The 19,692-nt window shown below is 42.2% G+C and overlaps 1 protein-coding gene across 1 annotated transcript in view; it reads right to left on the reverse strand.

Annotated features, from left to right (window-relative positions):
* TRPM5 (transient receptor potential cation channel subfamily M member 5) overlaps nt 1–19,692 on the reverse strand; it is a 71,945-nt gene that overhangs the window by 44,429 nt on the left and 7,824 nt on the right. Inside the window, exons 2-5 of the mRNA XM_054024674.1 lie at nt 12,030–12,100; nt 9,365–9,518; nt 2,926–3,106; nt 909–1,075 (exon numbers count right to left, since the gene is read on the reverse strand). Of these exons, the coding sequence (XP_053880649.1) occupies nt 909–1,075; nt 2,926–3,106; nt 9,365–9,518; nt 12,030–12,100 (573 nt within the window). The remainder of the gene's footprint in view (nt 1–908; nt 1,076–2,925; nt 3,107–9,364; nt 9,519–12,029; nt 12,101–19,692) is intronic.

A 19,692-nucleotide genomic window follows, 5' to 3' on the forward strand; every position in this document is an offset into this window, starting at 1 on the left:
TCTCGTTCTCTGGGGCCAAGGGTGAGGCACTGAGTATAGCACTGAGCACATCTGTGACACTAACTGATAAATAAAAAACATGCAGAATTAGCCCCAGGATCAAGGATCTGCAACTGGCTCTTTGGGCCATCTTCTTCTGTTGTATACACAGAAACATAACAGTGCAGATATAGGTTTCAGAGGGGTAGCCGTGTTAGTCTGTATCAGCAAAAACAACGGGGAGTCCTTGTGGCATCTTACAGACTAACAAATTTATTTGGGCATAAGTTTTCGTGGGCTAAAACCCGCTTCGTCAGATGCATGGCGTGGAAAATACAGTAGAGAGGTATAAATACACAGCATATGAAAAGATGGGAGTTGCCTTACCAACTAGGGGGTCAGTGCTAACGAACCAATTCAATTAAGGTGGAAGTGGGCTATTCTCAACAGTTGACAAGAAGGGAGGAAAAATTACTGTTGTAGTGCTAATGAGTTTAATGTAATCAAGGTGTCCCATTTCACAGTTGACAAGAAGGTGTGAGTATCAGCAGGGGGAAAATTAGTTTTTGTAGTGACTAATTTTATAGTGACTGTAGAAAATTATGTAGAATTAGTGGTATCCTATTAATATATAAAGAAGTTCTTCCTCCAAGCTCTTCTTAAATCAGCACTTTTTCTCCTGGACTCTATACTAATCAAATGTATAATACCGACACCTGCCGGATATTTGCAGCATTGCTTGTTAAGCAGGGGGAGATGTCTATGGAGTGCATGCACAGGGTGCAGAATCATAATGATTCTAATATAATTTCAGATCTTTCCTGTTGTCATTTAGAGCAGCTCAATTGTTTTGCTGCCTACCATTAGCAATTATTTTCGGAGAGGCAGTTCATATTTAAATGTATATATAAGTGTTATGAGAAAAATACCTTCACATTGTCCAGAATCTCTCTGTGCTGAATTTTTCCCAGTGAAGTTATTCCTATTGCAATCACTCTTACTCTGGCTGAAGTACTAGCCAGCGTGTGATCTCGGACTGCTTGCCCGATATGCCTCGTTATTCCAACACGTAGAGCACTGGTAAAGATCCAGGCACCTGAAATCAATAAAAACATTATGGAGTTAGTTGCTTTACCATTTGGCATATAAGTACCTCTAACTATGTGTTTGTCCAGGCTGGCTCTAGATATTCTTGGGGCCTCTGAGAAGACAATCTTTGAGGCCTCAAGCAGATATCGATAATTTGTGTCCTTACATATAGAATCACAGTCAGTACTAAACAGGACACTTTTATTAAAGAAAGCAATGACGAACGATAGGCACAAACAAACATGTTTCAGACATCTTGAGTTCCAGCTTTGTCATCTTGGTTTAACAGGGACCATACTCCCATCTGGGATGTTCGATGGAGCACGGAGAATCATTTAGAGGCAGAATGATGATATTACTGGAAGTAAAGATATGACAGTCTGTATATCTGGGGCAGTACTACTTCTTGGGGGAAGGGGTGGAGGGTGGGAACTGTGGAGGTGGCATCTTGCAGTTGGGATGGAGGACTAAATTGGGAGGACTGATCATGGGATGTTGGAAATGGCTGGTAGATGAGATGCTGCGTTAGGGTTTTTCCATTTAGCTCTATGGGAAAGTATCTGACACTCTCTTCTTCTTGCTTTCTGGTGTACTGGAGAGTGAACTCCTCAAAAGAGCAGGGCTCTTTTCATTCTTCACGTGCCTAGGGCAAGCCACGGTGGTTACCAGACCCAGATGCTGTAGTGACAACCAAACCACTTGAGGTCGCACTCGCTAAATAATTTAGCATATTTTGCAAACTGCGTCAGTAGACAAAAAGTAAAGTAAAATAAAACTAAGTCCTTAGCAGTGTCCGCTTGTAGGTATTGAGATGACTTGCAGCATAGGAAGTGCATAGTAAGTATAAATAGCAGCTGCAATGATCTCAATAACTATTTCTGTTTATGGTACTTCTGATACTACCTTAGTACTTGGCTTTTTTTTAGTAATGAAAAGCAAAACGGCACGATGACCTTTTTTCCCCCCCCCGGAACCAGCAAAGCAATATGAACAGAGTATATGCTATATTGAGCACTAAAGTATGCTTTAAGCACTTTATAAACTTCAAAATGCAGTTATGCTCATAAGGGCAAAGAAAAAATGGCTTCTTAACTGACAGATGTGTATTCAGAGTCCTATTGGCCAATTGTAGTGTCAATATTTTAAATACTTTTCATTCCTGTTAGCCCTGCAGTGAACACCAGGTAAAGTGAACCAGATTCTCTTCTGGTTTCTGCATCACTTAACAAAATTGTCCGTTCCAATAAAAAATTTTTTATGAATGGTGAGGATGTGATGCCCACAACAAGTCAGTTTTGACTTTCAGATTCCAGGTTGAGTTTGCTGGGCTGCCAGTTAAAAGACACAAAAACACACCCACTCTTAATCAGAAGGTGGAGAGATTCAGGTGGTATTTTTCAGAAGTTCTCTCTTGTCTCAACTCTGTGTTCCCACTGCAGTCAAGACTGACGTCAATGGGAGTGTAGTTAGGCCAATGCTGAGTGCTTTTGAAAATCCTACCACTACTAGGGAGCTGGGGAGAGAAAATTAATATGGATCCCACTGTGACACCTTTTCCCCCATTATCTTTTAGAGTATAACTGCACTTCAAATGTTTATCAGTTGCAAGAACCACTGCCTGGAGTAATTTGGATGAAGTAGTAAATAATTGAGATACAAGTTACTGCAGTATGACTATCATTAATACATATCTTAATACAGGTCTAGGCCAGCAAAGCCCTTAAGCATGTATATAATTGTTATGCATATGAGCAGTTCCACTGAAATTAATGATGCAAGATTGGCAAATGCTGGATGGGGACTCTTTAGGGTGGAGGTAGAAGAAATTATGTTCCCGATTTTGGGAGTTGAACCAACCAGTGCTTTCTGCGGCCTTTACAAGTCCTTTTCTTAAGGTGTCCCGTAACCAAGGTTTCATTTGGAAGTTTTCTTCTTCTCCAACTAAGGAGACAACCAAGTTGGGAGCAGGTAGGTTCCATTTGTTGATCATAATATCAAATATAACTCCAGGATGGATGGCACATGGAACTTTAACAAACTGTAATAAACAAAAGGGCACTGAATAACAAGATAGGGGTTATACTGTACTGCTATCTTTACAAACTAATTGGTAAAATTATACCTCTCAAAACTACAGCAAATACAGAGCATAAGTTGCAGTGTGGTACACCCTCACACCACTGTAAAGTGATTTCCAATGCATTGGAACATCAGAACATGAAGAGATGTTGACTTGTTCTTCATCAAGATCATTTTGATGTGATTTCCCTTTCTCTCCCCCCCTCTGTCCTCCCATTTAGTGGAAATGGTTCATATACAGTACCTAGTCATTAGCAAGATTGGTGTTCATCAAATTATGGTTTTACTGTAGAGGATGGGTCAGAGATGTTATGTATATAATTGGAACAGATGGGAAAAATCCTTCACCATAACAGTGAAATATTGTACTGATAGACCTTAATATTCAAAAAGAAGGAGTTTGTCCCCAAGAAGAGTGAGACTTGGCATGTCAGGTCAAGGTGGTGTAGGACATAACCTTTTGTGGACAGGAAGCCTGTGCTGGGGTGTACAAACCCCATGCTGGCAGTGACAGAGTTTAAGGGGAGCGTGACAACCCAATTAGCCCAATCTGTGTCACCTGCAGGGGAGACAGGTCATTAAGGACTAGACCCAGCTGGGGAGAACCAGACTGGGTGTTTCCTGTAAATGTAGGGCAAGAGAGAGGTGACCCCAGAGAGAGGTAGTTGGGGAGTTTGTGTTCTTTGGGAAAGGAACCACAGAGGGAGTTTGGAAGGAAGGAGTTTGTACCCTGGGACTCTCTCTGAATGGAGAAGGCAGCTGGGGAGAAGGAGACTTCAGAAGCAGGCCTGGGAGAAGAGAGACTCCAGGAGAGAGGCCCTAAGGGTCAGCAGCTTGAGAGGAGCCAGGCGTCAAGGGAGAAAGCTCTGTGAGGGGGTGCTCTGTAACAGAGGAAGGAAGAACTCTGCAGAGACTGGGAGAGGGGGAAAGAGACTGCAGAGAATTGCATCTGGAGAGGGCAGAAGAGATTTTGTTCCCTTGAGTTTAGACACCCTGTGTCACAGAATAACAGTAACATTGGCCCTTTAATGGTACGTCTACACAGCAATTAATCACCCATGGCTGGCCTGGATCACTTGGGTCGGGCTCAGGTAGCAGGGCTGTAAAACTGCAGTATAAATGTTCAGGATCAGACTGGTGCCTGAGCTCTAGGATCCTGTGAGGGGAGAGGGCCCCAGAGCCCAGGCTCCAGCCTGAGCCCAAATGTCTACAGAGTGATTTTATTATTATTTTTTGCCCTGCAGCCCGATCATCGTGAGTCCAAACCTGCTGACCCGGGCCAGCTGCAGCTGGGCCCCGGGTCTTTTATTTGAGTGTAGACATACCCTTAGAGGGAAGAGGCCAATGTGCCTATGACTGGTCAATTTAGGCTTGAGAGGGCACCTGGCCCTAGAGGGAAGGAGACCTGGAGAGTCAGAGCCTGAGAAGAGTCCGATGCAGGAGGTGGTGTGGTGAGAGCTGCCTCAGGCTCGGAGGCAGGGAACAGCAAGGAAGAGCTGGCAGGAGCTTCTTGGGAGAGAGCTTCAGGAGATCCAGTAGAGAAAGCTGAGTTCCTGTGGGATCTGTAACAGGAGTGGTGGAGAGAACTGACACAAGCTAGGGACCCCTGTTGAGTAGAAGGCTTGGGCAGTGGCCCGAAGAGGATCCGGCTTGTTCAGAAGAGCTGAACCCAGAAGCAAGAAAGCTGTTGTGGGTGCCCCTGAGCAGGGATAGAACTCGCAGGCAGGCAGGTCTGGAGGAGTAAAGCACTGCAGGAGTGGGGAACCCTCTTGATGAAGAAGTGAGTGAAAGGCAGCAAGAAATGGGTCACTCTCCGATAGGGATGGCTGGAGAGTGAGGCCCTTGATCGGGGGCAAATGGTAACAAAGTGCTGCTGCTATTGACTTTTGGGTGGGTGCTGTGAAGGTGATCTCCATGGAGAGAGGAATGGGAAAATCCCCCTGTATCTTTGTATGTTTATTACAAAAATTGGAGAATGGTTTGACTTACAAGATTTTAGGGTATTACTGCACTGGCGTATGTGGAATAAATTTATGCCCAGGGGCAGGCTTTGTATTGGACACTGAAGGACTATGCCCCTCTTATGGATGAAAGGAAGCGAAAATTGAGGCAGGTGCCTCTGCTGGAAGCTGGTGGGTGTCCCAGGCAGGGCTGACCTATCACACTCTGTGGTTCTCTTTCTGTGACCTGGCCAGAGGGCCATGTCACTGCCCAGATCACTGAAGTCTGGAGGGGATAGTGAAGCAGAGGGACTGCAATGCTGAGTCTTGCCATGAGGAAACACTTCAGGACAGTGAGTCTGACAGAACCACACATTAGGACTGATCCTGCAGACCTTGCTGAGGCAGTTCTGCCTTAGGAATTGCCATATCAGATCAACAGGTGGGCAGTGATCACCATAGTCCCTGAGCACCTCAAAATCTTCAGTGTATTTATCCTCACCACACCCCTTTGAGGTAGGGAAGTGCTATTATCCCCATTTTATAGATGGGGAACTGAGTCTGAGAGACTAAGTGATGCCCAAAGTCACAAGTTTTAGCTTAATACTCTTTCTGACACAGGCCAGTACAAAATACTTCAGAAGAAGGTGCAGAAGACCCTGTAATGGACAATTATGGAAAAACCTGCCAATAGAGGAAAGTGTCTGCCCAACCTCCATCACCCAGTTTTTGACTTTTTTGTACGGAAAAGGTTTTATATTCCTTTTAAAAAAAAAATAAAATAAACAAATCTTGGATGTTATCCATATACATATCTAGTTATGTCTTTTTATCCTGTTAAGTTCTTGACCTCACTGGCATCTCATGGCAGTGAATTCTACTGGTTAATTATTCATTGTGTATCTCCCCAATATTCACAGTGGTGAGGACTGATGCATTATTGAGTTCTACTTCTTCAATGTCCTTGTCCTCCTCAACCGCTATCTTGACTCCTGTGGAGTCCAGCAGGCTTAACCATTTTGTCACAGACTTCTTGTTTCTTCGCTACCTGAATTATTTCTTGTCTGTTTTTATGTCTTTGGCTATTTGCTCTTCAAATACTCTGTCTTCCTAATTTTCATGAGCTGCCTTAGTTTATGCTCTCTTTCCACTGGCTTCACTTGAGTTGGATTTCTACCTTCTGTGGATACCTATTTGGCTCAAATAATCTGTTGGTAATTCAGTGATGCAGAGTTCAATAATAAGCAAAGATTTCTCTGCTGATGTATTTACTAAATACGATGCATGGTTTTCATAATTGGATTGGCATTAAAAGTCTAAAACAGATCAGTGATGTCAATAGGATCAGCCAGAGGAAATAAACCAAAATGCCTCAGCTCTTAAAATATTTACCAAAAGAATATAGTACATACAAGTCTACTAGACCATTGTTGTAAACTAGAACTAAGTACTGCAACCACATATCCCCATTGTACTGAGCTTTCCCAGCCCACCACTCAACTGTGGACATACTTTGATATATAATTATGATCTAATTTCCTAGGTTTCAATTTCCTAGGGCTATTCATGAGTGTGTTGTCTTCATTCTATAGTAATGTGCTTTGGAAGTAACAGTGACTTAATGTCTATATATGACACTATAAATCACATGCTGTTTTGCTTCCAATAAGGCTTGCTTTTGTTATATACTATAAAAGGTATTGTTTTTTTAAATAAGGATGGGTACAAATTACAGAACAACAGAAACAAAAGAAAAAGTGTTAAAACCACCTATTTATACATATTGCCTCCAACAAAATAGGCTTCTTCAAGGAAGCCTTAGACTGTTTTAAAAAATCTACTGAACAGTAACCTATATAACTCTCAACATGCATACCACTCACACAAACCATTGTATGATTTTATCATTAACACCCTTTATCACTGCCTCCATTAATCTGATGCTTCCTCCTGTTTTTAATCTTAATTTTGTTGTAAGGTCTTCTGGGTGCAGACTCTAAGAGGGACTCCAGCCCCTACATGCTATTCTGATGGTGTATGTGCTGGCCTGTTGGCTGCTGGGGATAGAACCAGGGATGGGGAAAGAAATCAAACCACTGTGCCTGGTCTGGTAATGCTGTGGAGGCTGCTATAACTGAGAGCAGCTCCTAGGGCTGCCTAAATACATCAGGGACTGTTTTGGTCCTGCAGCAGCCTACAGTCTGAAAGGCACAGTTTCCTACCTGCAAGTCTCCCTGGGCTGTGCCTTCCATAGAGATGCAGCATAGTTTGATCATCCGTTTTCATTTATTTTGTACTGCACATTTATAGCGAGATATGCATAGGCCAAGATTTTAAAAGTGCCTTGTGATTTTTGGGAACCCGTTCTTTTTCTTTTTTTTTTTCTTTTTAAATGCCCAACTTGAGACATCGTAAAGGTGCCTGATTTTTCAAAGGACGGGTGCTCAGTCCTTTCTGAAAATCAGGCCCCTTAAAAGTTGTAGCAATTTTTTAATCACTAGCCCTGTTTTTTTTAACTTTGGCTGCTAGTAACCATTTTAAAAGTACACCTCTACCCCGCTATAACGCTGTTCTCGGGAGCCAAAAAATCTTACCGCGTTATAGGTGAAACCGTGTTATATCGAACTTGCTTTGATTCGCCGGAGTGCGCAGTCCCGCCCCTTCCCCCCCCCAGAGCGCTGCTTTACTGCGTTATATCCGAATTCGTGTTATATCGGGGTAGAGTTGTATATTTGTTGTTGCAGTTTAGATAGGAAATCCCACTGGATTTTTGTATCCTTCCTCCTTTTTCTTTTGCATCTGCCTATTTTGAATGCGTGAGTTTGTTACCTTTGTATGGTCACTAAACCACACGTATTGCTGTGGCATCTGAGCACCTTCCAAAGTTAAAAAATAAATAGGTAACTGACATAGGTGAGGCTTTCACCTTCTCTGTGTTGTATATTGGGGAATAAGTGACACAAGAGTCTTGAAGGTGTCATTTGTCTGAATACGATTGTGAATGCAAATGCATATCCCTTAGCAAAGTGGCTCTCAACCTTTCCAGACGACTGTACCCCTTTCAGGAGTCTGATTTCTCTTGGTTACCCCCAAGTTTCACCTCTCTTAAAAACTACTTGCTTACAAAATCAGACACAAAAATACAAAGTCACAGCACACTGTTACTGAAAAATTGCTGACTTTCTCATTTTTACCACATAATTATAAAATAAATCAATTGGAATATAAATATTGTACTTGTATATCAGTGTATAGTCTACAGAGCAGTAGAAACACGTCATTGTCTGTATGAAATTTTAGTTTGCATTTACTTCACTAGTGCTTTTTACGTAGCCTGTTGTAAAACTAGGTAAATATCTAGGTGAGTTGATATACCCCCTGGAAGGCCTCTGCATACCCCTGGTTGAGAACCACTGCCCGAGAGGCAGGAGAGTCCAGTGGTTTGAATGCAGGGCTGGGAGCCTGGGATGCCTGAGTCCTCTTCCCACCTTTGCCACTGATTCATCTTAACATTACTTTGCACTTTACACATTTTGGGACAGATCCTTAGCTAGTGCAAATCAGTATGGTTTCATTACCTCAAAGTAGCTATGCTGACTTACGCCAGCTGAGGATCTGCTCAGAATCCCAAGCCTTCATCAGCACAAGACTTGGTGCGTGGCTAAGAGGAGAGGTGTTCTGGAGTCTCCGTGTCTGCGGAGGACTTGACTTGTGGGAGTTTTCCTAGGTAGCATCCAAGAGAGAGATTATGGATATGGGATGGGCAGAAGGTAACAGAAACTTCTTCGGGAAGTGCAGAGGGAAGAAGTCAGGGTAGAATTTTAATAAATTAAATAGGCAAAGGGTACATTTTTAAATGTTTTAAATAAATAGAAGTTTAAAAAATAGATTGATGGGCAGAAGCTGAAATAGGCAAATGATATGCAAATAGACAAAGCTGGGAAAGGTAAACTAAACTAAAAAAGTGTAAATGGTTCAAAGCCATCCAGTTGTGCATGATGCTTATTTATGTAACCAAGTGATCTTATTACGGTCACCCCCCCCTTCCTCCTTTCTTCTTGTTTGTTGCATTTATTTGTGTCTTATCTTAAATTAGATTGTAAGCTCTTTGGGGCACAAACCATGACTTCACATGGGCATGTGTAGCACATAGCACTGATGCCCCACTCCTGTTTCTGAAACTTTGCACGCTACTGTAATGCAAACCAAATAATCTGACAATAGGAATAGAAGTCAAGAACCTGACTTCTCCCATCCCATTAAGGAACTTATCATACCTTCCCACGTTTCTTTCCGGAAGCCATGAAGTCAATTTCTCCTGTACAGTATGGCAATTCCCTTCTGAATGCTTCTTCTTTGTCATTACTGCAAAGTTTGGCTTCTGTGTCTTCCATTGGAGCAGTGGTATGATAATTAGTGCAGATGGATTCTCTGAAATAATGGAGCACTTAAAGATGAGAGTTCAAAAATATTCAGGTTAGATTGGGAAAGTTGCAAAATTTGCCAAAGTTAATAAATAACAATTACTCTTCATTCAGAGTGTTCATATGTATTCCCCTATTTTACCCTTTAGCACAAGAAGAGTCAATTATTTTTTTTGTTGAGGTCCAAATTTCTTGGTGAAGATCCAGACCAGAGAATATAATTAAAAAATTAATAACAATAATTATAATAAGTAAATAAAAAGATTTTGGGGTCTGTTCAAAAGCATCTGGCTGTCTGGATTTGGCCCGCAGTCCACCTATTGACTACCCCTGCTTTAGCATTTTGTCTTAATATTAATATGTTATAGTAGTAGCATAACATTATATTACAGCCAAGACTGGAGTCCCATTTGCTAAGTGGTGTGAGGGCTGCCTCCTACTGTGCATAGATACAGCAGAGTTTAGGATCCAAGTAGATGAGACAAAGGAAGTACTATTATACTCCTCTTGCAGAGAGGGAGCCAAAGCACAAAGATTTGAAGTGAGTTGCCCAAGGTCACATGGGAGATCTACGGCAGAGCCAGGAATTGAACCAAGGTCTCTCAAGCTGAAAAGAGGGGCCTTGGCATGAAACAACAGCTGTGGTCGTGGCAGCAACTAGTGATGTTTGTGTTGCAACTTCTTGGTGTTGTCATTCCATTGTGCTATCCAGATGCTATGTTGTTGTGTTGTGTAGCAACCCAAAATAACACAGTTGATGCTTTTGTATTGGCCTGAAGCTATTTCTGGGGAGGTTCAGCCCTAGTTGTTCATGGGAATGACTCACTGATTGCATATGTCCCATTTTCAGCGTGTGAGACTTGCATGGTCTGTAGTTGTCGGGCACAACATAAAAGTCCCACGCTCCCATCCATACGAGGATGTACATATGCATCTGCAGAAGAGGGAAAGCCCACCAAGACAACATGCTCCCAACGTTGCAGAAACTCACCTATAACTAAAATCCATGTGAAGTTCCTCATGCGTTGACCTGTGTGAACCTAATGGAACTGTGCTATGTGCTGGGGTTTAAACCAGCAATTCAGTCAGTGCAATCTGTTTTGTCATGTGTCTAGCCACTCTGTGAGAGAGTAGCAAAGATGATAGATTATCAATCATGCTAGGGTTGAAAAAAGCAAAACCACCCTACACCTGTATGGAAATTGTGCCTAAGTGTATCCCTCAAATACCTAAGCACGCCTCAATCTGCCCTCCCTTTTTGTATTGTCATCCCCTTGGAAGTTTCTGTTTGTGAATGAGCATTTTCCTCACAACTACTGCTTATTCCAATGAAACACTTGTCAGCCCATCTGTGAGTGACTTCAAGAAACAAGCATTAACATGTTCCGTTATTAAAAGTGAATGTACCCAAATCTTGTGCATATATCCACGACAAAAATAAACAACCTCCCCAATGCTTTTAACTAGATTTTGCCAGAGTTCACAAGCCCAAAAAACTGACTGCAAAATCCAGGTCTCCTTTTTTTTATATGGAATATGAATAATTTTTTTTACTAAACAGATGTTTCCACATTCTTTGTCCTTTTAAAAAAAAAAAAAAAAAAAAAAAGAGGTCTGTTCCAGCAAGTCAGGACTCATGAGTGCCTCTAGAATAACAGGCTAGAGTGGTTAGGGAGTAAAAGTCCTGTAAATTAACAGATTCTGTTTCAAGGATCAAAACACAAACAATAGTGAGTCTCTTAAAATGATATTTCAGTGTTCCACTGGGGGAAGATGGCATGTAAGCATGCTGTCCTCCTCTTCAAGTCCCCTGCACAGCCTGCATGATGTCTATTTCTCTGCTCTCTCCTTTTACATCCCCTCTTTCTATTCTCTCTGCCTTTAATAACTGTCCCTTCCTTGTGCAGCCTGCTCCCACCCTTGACTTCTAAACAGCGTTGCAACCCTTCCTTCATACAGATTGCCACGCTTTACCTTCTCTGTGAAGTCCCTCATCCCACACAGTGAAGTGTTTGCTGATCCATAGCTCATTTTTAAAAAGCATGGGACCTACAAGTTATATACTCTCCTTCACTCTTCAGTCCTGCTGCTTTTGGCCACTTTTCAAACTTTCTCCCTCATCTGTATGTTATCTGTTTAGATGATGAGATTTTTGGAGCATGGGCCTTGTCTTCATGCCCGTCTGTCAAGCTCCTAGCACTCTGTTGGCTCTAGACAAATAACAAATAATCTCCGTAACTGATTGCCAGACAAATAATGGTAACATTCAGGCTATATAATGAATTAACAGGAGAGAGTTGTGGATGGGGGAGGCATATGAGAAGAACTATGTCTGACCACATGCATCTGGATTTCTCTCAAGTGTGGAGGTGTCTGGATCTGAGAGTTTTGATTCAGGTCCATCACTACCTGTGAAGTTATAAAAGTCCCATTGTAGACTAATTACATTTACCTCAAATAATGGGATTTCAGATTCACTCCCTTTCTTAGATCATCATCCTATTACAACCAAACTCACGTTTTATTTGTTAAGTCCACTTTATCATTGGAGATGCTGCTCTCTCTTCCAATAGCTTTGAGGACACTATTCTGGAAAAGAATACATTTGGTTTAGAATACTCTGTAATTTGCTTTTAGCAATTATCCTTTTACAATGGAATTTATTCACTGAACAAAAGGCTCTGATGAGAATACAGGTTTGAACTAATGTGAATTTAAGGCCCCGTTCACTATGGCCCCGGGCAGTAATTGATACCTGTGCAAAGTACTACCAAATCAGAAAGGGTAATGTGTAACATTGATTTTGCACTGGTGTAAATGACTGCACAGGGTATTGGTAGATTGGGCCCAACAAATTTTATATAAAAGAGGAAGTAAAACTTGATTATGAGAAATGCTGTTATTAAAAGTTCACCTACAACCCTTTACCCACGGACAAATTCTTACTAGTGTCCATAGTAGATGCAGTCCAGGAAGTAAGGCAGGATATAGCCCCAAGGCTAGATGGAAATCTGTTAATCAAAAGTATCTCATAGAATATCAGGGTTGGAAGGGACCTCAGGAGGTCATCTTGTCCAACCCCCTGCTCAAAGCCGGACCAATCCCCAACTAAATCATCCCAGCCAGGGCTTTGTCAAGCCTGACCTTAAAAACCTCCTAAGGAAGGAGATTCCACCACCTCCCTAGGCAATCCATTCCAGTGCTTCACCACCCTCCTAGTGAAAAAGTTTTTCCTAAACAATCCCAGTTCCCTCAGCCTCTCCTCATAACTCATTTGCTCCAGCCCCCTAATCATTTTTGTTGCCCTCCGCTGGACTCTTGCCAATTTTTCCACATCCTTCTTGTAGTGTGGGGCCCAAAACTGGACACAGTACTCCAGATGAGGCCTCACCAATGTCGAATAGAGGGGAATGATCACGTCCCTTGATCTGCTGGCAATGCCCCTACTTATATAGCCCAAAATGCCGTTAGCCCTCTTGGCAACAAGGGTACACTGTTGACTCATATCCAGCTTCTCATCCACTGTAACCCCTAGGTCCTTTGCTGCAGAACTGCTGCCTAGCCATTTGGTCCCTAGTCTGTAGCAGTGCATGGAATTCTTCCATCCTAAATGCAGGACTCTGCACTTGTCTTTCTTGAACCTCATCAGATTTCTTTTGGCACAATCCTGTAATTTGTCTAGGTCCGTCTGTATCCTATCCCTACCCTCCAGCGTATCTACCACTCCTCCCAGTTTAGTGGCATCTGCAAACTTGCTGAGGGTGCAGTCCACCCCATCCTCCAGATCATTAATGAAGATATTGAACAAACCCGGCCCCAGGACCGATCCTTGGGTTACTCCGCTTGATATCAGCTGCCAACTAGACATGGACCCATTGATCACTACCCATTGAGCCCGACAATCTAGCTTTCTATCCACCTTATAGTCCCATTCATCCAGCCCATACTTCTTTAACTTGCTGGCAAGAATATTGTGGGAGACTGTATCAAAAGCTTTGCTAAAGTCAATGAATAACATGTCCACTGCTTTCCCCTTATCCACAGAGCCAGTTATCTCATCATAGAAGGCAATTAGGTTAGTCAGGCATGACTTGCCCTTGGTGAATTCATGCTGACTGTTCCTGATCACTTCCCTCTCCTCTAAGTGCTTCAGAATTGATTCCTTGAGGTTCCTGCTCCATGGTTTTTCCAGGGACTGAGGTGAGGCTGACTGGCCTGTAGTTTCCCGGATCCTCCTCCTTCCCTTTTTTTAAAGATGGGCACTAGCCTTTTTCCAGTCATCTGGGACCTCCCCTGATTGCCATGAGTTTTCAAAGATAATGGCCAATGGCTCTGCAATCACATCTGCCAACTCCTTAACACCCTCGGATGCAGCGCATCCAGCCCCATGGACTTGTGCTCATCCATTTTTTTTTTTTCTCCACAGAGGGCTGGTCCCATGCTGTGTTGCCCAGTGCAATAGTCTGGGAGCTGACCTTGTTCGTGAAGACAGAGGCAAAAAAAGCATTGAGTACATTTCTTTATTTTTTTTTTCCCCCCACATCCTCTGACACTAGTTTGCCTCTTTTATTCAGTAAGGGGCCCACGCTTTCCTTGACTTTCCTCTTGTTATTAACATACCTGAAGAAACCCTTCTTGTTACTCTTAACATCTCTTGCTGTACTTTGTTTTATCTGTTATATTTTATGGCGGTGTAGTAAGACTCCTGCTTGGGCTCATCTTGAAAGTTTGACTCTGAATTCAAACTTGACCAAAGTTTGGGGATATTTCAATCTGGAGGGTTGGTTTGGACCTTAGAGATGGGCCTGCGTCACAAATTTCAGGTCTGGAACCAGCTCCAAATTTATCCAAAGTCTGGGCATGTTCTAGCCAGATTTTGTTTTCAGGACAAAGATGCTCAGATGGTGAGAGGTATACTTTCTGGGTATCCATTGATTAACTCTATTAACAACTTCAGGTTATATACAGAAGTTTTTGTCTGGCATTTGGATAGTTATTTTTACAGATACAATCCCCTAGACTGACACTAATTCTGTGACCCTACATCTGACCTGCTCTTCTGGAGACTAGATAGGCAACAGTGGGGCAATAATAAAGCACCTTCATGCAATGATCAAGACGTGGGGGCTTCAATCACTGGCCTGGTTTGTGATAATACTGGATCCAATGTTAGTAATAAACAGTACAGCTGCCCAGCAGATAGGGTTGTGATCCAGGAAGGCATGCCTGCATTATACAAAGCAGGAAAGGTGGTTCTGACAGCAGAGTGGCAAAACATCAACCCTGAAATTGGGCACAATTCAAGATGGCATCCAGGCAAGCACCTCCTACAGTCATATATATAGAGTGGGCAATCGGATTAGATGAGACATTGAGCTATTCTGGTATGGAATTTCTTAGTTTCCTGTGCATCTTGTCCAGGTGATATTACAGATAATTCCAACAGATGGCACTGCATTTCTTAGTAAGAACTGACTCTAATTCCAGTGTTTACTTATTCCCCTTGTATCTATTCTCTAATCACCCAGAAATAAATAGTCAATTGGACTCTTAATATGGTTGCACTTAAATGCTGATTCTGTTGCGTGTCTGGCATAGCACTGTGACAAGCAGTAACTGATGAAACTAGTAAATGTTGCTTTTGTATTTAATGCTTTTTGGAGGGGACATTCATAGATTCTAAGGCCAGAAAGGACCATTGTGATCATCTAGACAGATCTCCTATGTAACAGAGGCCATAGAACTTTGACGTTGTAAGGGGTGCTCTCTGCATTCAGCAAAAACATGAAAACAAACTCCATGAAAATAGCGTGACTCGTTTGCCATAAAGATCATATCCAAACGATTTGCAGATATTGCCTTCAAATGCAAATACCAAACACTGGTTTTGTGCCACTACTGTTTTGCATTTGTTGTTCCAGGCAGCTATGGAATGGAATCCTTGTGATTCACAATACAACACAAACAGTCTAGCATCCAGATCACTTGCCTCCATTTTCAAAATGGAGATGGGCTTACACTGAAATACCTCCCAGAAGCTAAAGGTTTTTTTCACCTTCCCTAAAGTTTTCTAAACTAGTACAGATTATCTTTATTTTAATGCTTCTGCTATCATGGTCAGCTATCACTGTGCTGAGCTAGAACACAACATTGTTCTTTTAAGGGCCTGCTTTTTATTTGAAACTATGTACTGCAATGGGACTGTAGCAGGTATTCAACATAGAGCAGCACATGAGTTGCATTTTCCCCTAGGTATTTAATATGCTAGGCAGCAATGAAGAGGATAAACAAAAATAAATTCTATTATTTCCTCCTGGATTGGTCAGTGTTTGTTCTTTACAAAACAAACCTTGCATTGACAATGTATTGACTAATGATCTATTACAATTAATTGTAATTTCATTGGGCTCCTCTTGTTCTTGGATCTTCTTGATATGCTCCCCTTTGAAGTCAGTGGAAAGACTCTCATTGGTTTCAATAGGCATTGGATCCAGCCCTAAAACTGCACTGGACTCCAAGTGCATCATGTTGGGCCAGATCTTCACATGGTATAAGTCAGCATATTCCATAGAAGTCAGCTGAGCTCTGTTGATTTTACATCAATTGAGGATGTGGTCCATTGTTTGATTGTAAGCAGAACTGATTGGAAAAACCTGGGGGAAAATAGGTTGCCTTTTTCCCCCTCTAACATTTTAATGAAAATTTCATTGTAAAATCAAACTTTCAGAAAATTTCAATGAGTTCTAATTCTGAGCGTTTCCACTCTCCGTGAGGCCAACAGATGCCCAAACCTAAACAAAAATAACTGATTTTAAAAGGTGAGCAGTGGAGGGGGGGGGAAGGGGAAAGTGAAATGAGACTTTCCCACCAACGTGTGTGTGTGTGTTTAAAACCAGCCAACCCAAACACAATGTATTTGACAGTCTTACTTTAGGTATGGATCAGGTCTAGATAAATAAATCTTTTTATAACTTTACTATCTATATAAAAGATAGGTATTAGTAATATTAGTGGGTCAAATCCTGACCTGGATGCTTACATTGTCTTTAATTTCCAATGTCCATGGAAAGAATGTGACTGACTATACTGTAACCGAAACACAGTAACCCAGAAAACTATTTCAAACTAGCCTAGCAAGTTAATACTATTTAAAAATAAAATACAATTGTCAGTGCCACCTACACATAAATCAACATCATTTATACCTAGTGATGGCCTAAGTCTGAATGATTCACTGTGTGATCCAGTCTCATGAGTCACTATCTCTGTGAAGTAGTCTTTTAAAGGCATGCTGTCAGGACTGGGCCATTATAAAATTGGGGCCTGTAATACCATGGCCTAATACTATAGCACCATTTGTTACCACCCAGACTGCCAGTCCTGAACTAAGACTTACCTGTGTTGGGGGCTTCCACGTTGTGACTGGTCCCTACCAGAGCTGACACTGAAGCTCAGACAGGACCCAAATTAGATCTGTCTTGGTCCAAGCAAACTGTTGGCCGGAACCATGTTTCTGAATGGCACCAATGGCTGGTGTAGACAAGGCCCAGCCATGTTATGGAATAATTTACAATGTCATGTGATACTAGAAGTACTACCAGCACACCCAGCATACCTGAGCTATAGCACACTTTTAGGTGTCATTATAATGTATTTGTGTGTAGGTAGGGCCAGATTGTTATATAATGGTATATACAATCATATAATAGTTTAAGCCAGCTGGATTTACTGGTAGAACCCAGGCTGTCACAGGATTGTGTAAGCCATTTCCTAATATGGGTTAAGACGGTGCCCATTTACGCCCTGATTCAGCACAGCACTTATGTATATGCTTGTTGAACTAAGGCCTAAATCCAGGTGGAAAGTGGTCCCATTCCCACATGGAAAAGGGGTAGGAAGTGGGGAGGATTCAAGTGCACTTTCCACTCCTATTCTAGAATCATAGAAATGTAAGGATGGAAGACATCTCAAGAGGTCATCCAGTCCATTGTCCTGTGCTGAGGCAGGATTAAGTATATCTAGACCATCCCTAATAGGTATTTGTATAACCTGTTCTTAAAAACCTCCAAGGACAAAGATGATATAACCTTCCTAGGTAACATGTTCCAGTGCTTAACTATCCTTATAATTAGAAGCCTAATATCCAACCTAAAACTCCATTGCTTCATACTAAACTGATTTCCTGTCATACCTTAGGTGGACATGGAAAACAACTGATCACCTTTTACATACTTGAAGACTATTACCATGCCCCCTCCAGTCATGTTCTCTCTAAACTAAATACGCCCAATTCCTTCCACCTTTCCTCAGAGCCCATGTTTTCTAAACCTCTTATTTTTGTTGCTCTTCTCTGGACTCTTCTCAATTTGTTAACATCTTTCTTGAAGTGTGGTGTCCAAAACTGGACAGAGTACTCTAGCTGAGGCCTCACCAGTTCTGAGTAGAGTGGAACAATTAGCTCCCATGTCTTACGTGTGACATTCATGTTAACGCATCCCAGGATGACATTTGCCGCCTTGGCAACAGCATCACACTGACTCACCATTCAGTTTGTGAGCCGCTATAACCCCCAGATCCTTTTCAGCAGGACTACTGCCTGGCCTGTTGTTCCCCATTTTGTATATGTCCACTTCCTGCAGAAGGTGCTCCACGCAAGGTGAGGTGAGGAGTCAGCATCCTTCCCCTGCTGGCATCATTGGGATTCCCTAGGCATCAGACTGCAATAGCTTTCCCAGAGAGCCCGCTTCATACTGGGGATCCTCCTCTGAAGAGGGCCCTAGGAGTAGGCCCTAGATAGAACAGCTCCATTGGAGCCACAGGGAGCTGGCAGTTGGGGAGGGGTGTGGATCCTGGGACTCCAGAGCTGGTGCAGAGGCTTGGGCCTGAATGTAGATGGTTCTGACCTCCTGCAAATCCGGTGGGATTTGGGGGTCAATCCAGGTTCATTCTGTAAAGGGAATGCCCTGCCCCCTCAAAGGAACAATGTGTGTGTGGGAATCTATAATGGAGATGCCGACAAAGATTCCTTTTTGTAGGTTTTACTACAGGAGTGAATGACGTAGCCCATGGTTGGGTTACTTCCATGGTGGGATTTGAGCATGTGTTGGAGTCATTTGAGCATGAACCATTTTTACACATGGTCCTAGGTAACTTTGGGCTTGTCTACATGAACATGTAGTTTGCAGTAAATTAGCATATGAATCTACCCCACACTAGCCTGCCTCAGACCAACTCTCTGTGTAGAACCTGCTGATGAGCACTAACCATTTTTTAGTGCATATTGATCTTATCCTGTTTTAAAGTGGGGGTAGATCAAAGTGCAGTAAAGAATGGTCAGGGCTCTCCAGCAGGGGCCACATGGACAACTATTGCTGCTAGATTTACACCCAAGCTTACCACACACTAAATGTTCATGGAAACAAATCTTTAGTTTGAACTTTAATGAAGATGGAGTCAGCCAGGCAACTAGTCTCAACAAGGCCTGCAGATGTCACCTGGAGAGCTGTATCCTTTTTATTACACAGTCTTTGCCCTTTGTGTTTATTAGCAGCCCACAAGGGAATTGTCTGGAGTTGTTTGACTGAAAGAGTGGGCCTGTGTTGGTCATTAGTTCATAGTGTCTAATTGTAGCATTAACTCCTCCTATATACCAGTGCACTGAGTGAGAGCGTAGGATACTGCTCTCACCTACATCCCCACTCTGACTCAGTAACTATTAGATTCCCCGCCCTTCTCAGAAGCAGAATTAATTGGGCATGTAAGCGCGTACAAATACCTTAGACTCAATCCTGTTGCACTGAAGTTAATGGAAGTTTTGCCATGACTTCAATGACAGCAGGAACTATCCCATCAGTTTTATTCGGCTCATAGTTTCATTAGATCATAGCTTTTAATTAACAGCTTTCCAGACAATGAAGAGGGATAGATAAGTAAGCCATGTCCCCATTGGTTTAGGTCAGGGTTCGGCAGCCTTTCAGAAGTGGTGTGCCAAATCTTCATTTATTCACTCTAATTTAAGGTTTCATGTGCCAGTAATATATTTTAATGTTTTTAGAAGGTCTCTTTCTATAGGTCTATCATATATAACTAAACTATTGTTGTATGCAAAGTAAATAAGGTTTTTAAAATGTTTAAGAAGCTTCTTTTAAAATTAAATTAAAATGCGGAGTCCCCCGGACCAG

Source organism: Malaclemys terrapin, chromosome 4 (assembly GCF_027887155.1).
Source record: "Malaclemys terrapin pileata isolate rMalTer1 chromosome 4, rMalTer1.hap1, whole genome shotgun sequence".
Taxonomy (NCBI): domain Eukaryota; kingdom Metazoa; phylum Chordata; order Testudines; family Emydidae; genus Malaclemys; species Malaclemys terrapin.